The sequence below is a fragment of the Trypanosoma cruzi genome, genomic scaffold (assembly GCF_000209065.1).
Source record: "Trypanosoma cruzi strain CL Brener 1047053516059 genomic scaffold, whole genome shotgun sequence".
NCBI lineage: Eukaryota > Euglenozoa > Kinetoplastea > Trypanosomatida > Trypanosomatidae > Trypanosoma > Trypanosoma cruzi.
In genome coordinates, this window is record NW_001849083.1 from 1 (window position 1) to 5101 (window position 5101).

Genomic DNA, 5101 nt, shown 5'->3' on the forward strand with positions numbered 1-5101 from the left:
TGTGAAGCTGCTTGGTTCACACTACCCACGCACACGGAGTCAGATTATGTTCGTGAAGGAAGGTGGCCCCTGGTAGTGGCTGGATGTCAAATCCCAGTCATGACCATGGGGGCATCGCGAACTACGAAGCTTCTTGGCATGGATCTCGATCAACGACTGACGCTAAATGTGGCGGCCTCCAAGCAATGCGCTGCCACTTCGCAACGGATATCGCAGCTACGCTGCATAGCGCACAACGAGGCGGGACCATCTCCACATGACCTACGCACGTTCGTCATTGGATACGGTGCTTCCAAATTACGCTATGGCAGCGAGCTCATATGGGCAGTAGCGACGGATTCAGCGAAGAATGAGATGCAGAAGACGTACGCAACTCTGGCACGCATTGTCAGCGGAGTTCCGAGCACTGTTGACCCGGAATCCGCACTACTGGAGGCTAATATGCCGCCGCTCCACGTCCTTTGCCTGCGCGCGCGGCTCTCCATATTTGAGAACACACGCGCATGTCAGATGGACTGGATGCGGAGACCCCCGCCTGAGCCACCACCTCGCGCCGGTTTCCGCATCTCGCCATTATCTCGGGACGAGCTATATGCCTTCGTAGACGCATACACAAAGGACTATGGCATCACCGAGAGCTCACCACGCGAAGAGCGGTTCTTTCGCAGCTCCATTCCTCCCTGGTTTGCGGCCTCCGCACACCGGGCCACCATCGGTGTGGAACTTCCGATAGACCACTCAATAACGGACGAAGAAAAGCTGATAAGGGAAAAGCGCAGAGTCAGCGAAGAGGCTCTGGCGCTGCACAGCCATCGTTCGTGGATACTTGCGACCGATGGCGGTGTCGACGTTCCCAAGTCAGCAGGGGTTGGAATACTGCTTTCATCCCTCAACTCATCGGAGATAATAGAAAAGGCCAGCATAAACTGCGGTGCAGGCCCATGCAGCTACAGGACGGAATCCCGTGCGCTGCTTCTAGCCCTAGAGAAGCTGATGATCCCTCGTATCCGCCACAGGCGTAAAACCCTGCTTGTGGTTACGGACAGTCAGTCTCTTCTAGCGGCTCTAAACAAGGGGCCGCTCAGTCAGACAGACTGGACGGAGGATCAGATCTGGCAGCGTCTCTTAACACTGACGCGTGCTGGCTGGTCCGTGCACCTGCAGTTTTGTTACGGACATTGCGGAGTACATGCTAACGAGCTTGCAGATCAGTATGCGACGCAGACTATGGAAAGTGGACAATACACGGAGCATGGAATCGCACCTTTATGGCATACGGATCTGCTGACATGTTTTACTACCCAGCTCACCAACAAGTGGCGTAGTACCATTCGTCAAGACACTCATCGCTACTTGCTTTGCGGCACAAGGCCATCAGATCTCAGCGGTAAGGACCTGATCACTCAGGAAGTTCTCCACCGTCAGGAACTGGTTCACCTCGCAAGGGCAAGGTGCGGGGAATCTGAGCTCTGGGGCCGACTATACTGGGCTGTGAGAGATTGCACGAACCAATGCCGTTTCTGCAACATCTCACCGGGACAGTCTGCATATATGCGCTCTAACAACGATCCAACCGCACCGGGGACGGACACTGTTCCCCCGTCGGCGAGGGAGGAAGACGTCTCTCCAGTAAGCAGACGGACCCTCACACGCCGTCGGAAGGAGAAATGTCCGCACTGTGATTCCACATTGACGGGATTCTCGGGTCTCGTCAGTCACTGTCGGTCATTCCATCCGGAACATCCTCCACCGCTTCCCGAGCTCAAATGTGATTTCTGTGACATGGTTTTCCCCACACGGAGAAGCACCGCACAGCACAGAAGTCGCTGCGCACACAACCCAGACGCCACACGGCATCGAAACAGCAGTGCCAGGAGGCGATCTCTGCTGCCGCAGGATCAGCCAGCTTCCACAAGCACGCCAATTGGCCTGCAGGAAACCTTGCACCATCTGCTTCTAGAATGTCCAGGCACCTTGGCTGTGCGTCAACGGCTGCGCATTGAACAGGACCTTCGCCTCGGAAAGTTCTCTCAATGGCAGTTGCTTCATAGCAGGGAACTTTTGTCGTTGCTCGACCACCTCTTCGGTGCCCAGATGGCACTGTATAGCCAGACGCGCTGGTAAGAGTAGAAAAAAAAAAAAAAATCACTGCGGCCCGCCATCCCGAGCACATGCTGTTGGTGCAACTCGGATGCCGCACAGCAGGCACGCAATGAACCTCGCACGGAAACGCCTCCTCCTCCCGCTGACCTTACCCCGCCACGATCCGACGCCCGGCAGACTGCCCGGTGTGCGGCAAGCACTGCGGTTGCCGCGCCAGCGTCGTGACGCACGTGGCCAACGTCCGTGGCATTACGCGCTCCCAGGCGCTGTGGAAAGTCAATTCCTCCTGGTGAACCGGAGCCGCCGGGAATTCCACCGGAACCACCACCCGCCACTTGGGCGAGGACGAGGGCGAGGGACGGCACGCTGATCGCACCCCCGCCACGCAATGCATGGGCCCGGCCTGCCACGTCCGGCAAAATCTCTGCGACGGCGAGAGTGTCACGACGCCAAAAAATAGAGTCACAACGCACGCACGCCGCCAGGCTCGAAACACAGCGGGAAGAAGGCCAAACCCGCACAGCAACTTTGCCTTCGAGGGAGACCCCCTCCTCCGCGCAGGAGGCGAATGCCGGCGGGGGACGGCGCACCGTGCGCCCAAAGCAGCACACACATCCATTCATCAACGTCGCACTGTTGCCGATTCCACGACGGCAGAGTGTCGGGCCGCCGAGAAAGTGCACCTTGCCCGGCGACGGCGCCACGATGGGATCACCACCGCTCGGATTTTGCCGTCCAGCATGCGGCTTTTGGCGCTGCGGCAATGACGGACTGACGCGCCACCGCACGGCATGCCACGGGCGTCGACCGGACGTCGTGCAAACCGGCCGATGTGAACTGTGCGAGGGGAGAAGTCCGCACCTACTCCGCTGCCCGGCTCGGCAGGCGCCCGGACAGAAACGTGGAGTGGACACTGGGGAAGTGAGTAATCCGTGCTTCACCAGGGAGTCGGCGCGGTTCCCCCTGGATGCAGAAAGGCGCCAGGCCCGTCGCGGCTGCGGCAGGACGCCGATGCTTGTGGCAGGTAGTTCCTCTCCTCTTTTCCTTGTTGTTAGATGGTGTTGCGAAAATATCTGCCAGTGTACTGATTATCGAGCGAGTGCGCTAGGCCGGGCGGATGCGTCGCGGGGTTGTGTTTCACGCCGCCTGCTGCAGCGCCATCCGGGGACCGCGGCTTTCCTTCACGTTTTCACTCAGCAGGGCGGACGTTCACTGCGACGGTGGCTGGAGTGCAGACCATGGGACGTATTTGAGAAGACACAAGGAATAGCAAAAAAGCGTTGGCTGCGGATCGTCGAGCCACCGCGGCGGCGTGCTGTCGGCTTCTCCGCCGCCCTGACCCCTTCACCCGCACCGTCCCGGATTCGGGTGGGGCGCAGTGGGTTGGCTGACGGGCATTCGCGTACTCGCGTGGCTGCGTGGCACCGCGTGGCTGTGTTGTTTCCTGTTGTTGCCCGTGCTGTTTGTGTCTGCTGCATGCTGCCCTCACACTCTCTCCGCCCTTTTCTCTTTTGCCTAGATTTTCACACCGAAAGCGACAATGGCGAAAACAAAACTGCCGACGATGAAGCGGAAGCTGAGGCGGGTTGCCGTGCTGCTGATTCTCTTCATTGCGGTCACGAATTTTCTGTCCCTCAGCTTTGTCCCCGCTGACGATGATGCCGCACCGGCACCCAACAACCTCCGCCACCCGCGAGCCGCCACAGTGGACGACGCAGCGCTTGCTTACATCCCACGCCGTGTTGTGGACACGTGGAGCCGGCGGGAGTATCTGATTTTGCTGGGCATCCCCTCCACGGACGACGAGGAGAGGCGAACACGACGCAACCTGCAGCGGTCGACGTGCTGGCGGTTTCCCGGAGTGGCGACGAGGGCGAACGACTTCACCGGTGCGATGCTTGTGCTGTACGTCCTTGGGCGGCACCCGTCGCACGGCTACGACTACTCTGCCGCGCTGCTGGAGGAGGCGTCGCAGTGGAACGATGTGGTTGCGCTGCCAATGAACGAGGGCCGCGTGACGACAAACAAAAAAATTGGTCACTACGGATGTCTGGGCGATGAGGCGGATGTGGCTTTGACCCGAAAGGTTTACATGTGGTTTGACCTTGCTCACCGCCTGTTCCCGAACGCGAGTTACATTGCGAAGGGCGATGACGACATGTTCCTCCGTGTGCCGCTGTTTGTTGCTCACCTGCGCCTCCTGCCGCGCCGAGGGATCTACATGGGCGTCCACATCGGTACATCCAGTTTTGAGGATAAGGGCTTACCGGGCAGCACATTTATGGTTGGCTGGTGCTACACCTTGTCGAGGGATGTGGCGGAGGCGTTGGTGTCGTACGAACCGCTGCGGCGCCTGGCATACCTGCCGTACAGCAAGGAACGTGACCACGAGTTTGCACTGCTCCGGTTTCACTACGAGGACAACATGGTTGGTTGGGTACTTGAGAAGGAAGTGAAGTACAAGCCAATGTTATACGTCAAGGTGCTGGGTTGTCATTTCCATGACGCTCGCAATGAAACGGGGCACTCGCAGGTGGTGCCGACCTCGATGTGTGTCCATCACGTGCAGGAGGACGACTACGCTGCGCTGATGGCGCGCTTCGGCAACGACACATCGCCTGTCGCCCGTGTGGAACGTGCCTCAGAAGACGTGATATACCCGTCGTGCGATTGACAAATGGACGAAAAGATTTGTTTCCTGTGCGTGTTGAATCCTAATTTATTGCTTAATTGGTTGCTGCACCCCGGTTCGTGCCCTGTGTGCTCCGTGGCCGAACGACGTGGAATGTGTCATTGACCGCCCCGTGCCCCCGTGGAGCGTGCCACTCCCCGCACTCGACCCGCGTGCGTGTGTGCTTCTGCTGGGGGCACGTGATGAGGATGTGCGTGTGTGTGCTGGGCCGCCAATGAACGATGTATGTGAGTCTGTGTTTTTTTTACATGTTATTAGGAGCTTGTTAATAAAATAATTGTGGGCAAGCTAAATTAGGTAATGTAT

At 58.5% G+C, this 5101-nt stretch overlaps 1 protein-coding gene across 1 annotated transcript, besides 2 other annotated features; it reads left to right on the top strand.

Moving 5' to 3' along the window:
• Positions 1–5101: part of a sequence feature (areas not merged during assembly with more than two copies in the genome that could not be assigned to a particular haplotype) that runs on past the window's edge.
• Tc00.1047053509515.20 (UDP-Gal or UDP-GlcNAc-dependent glycosyltransferase, putative) lies at positions 3644–4777 on the top strand (the record flags this gene model as incomplete). Its single annotated transcript, XM_799109.1, has 1 exon — positions 3644–4777. The coding sequence occupies one exon, from the start codon at positions 3644–3646 to the stop codon at positions 4775–4777; it is 1134 nt and encodes a 377-aa protein (XP_804202.1).
• Positions 5052–5101: part of a mobile genetic element that runs on past the window's edge.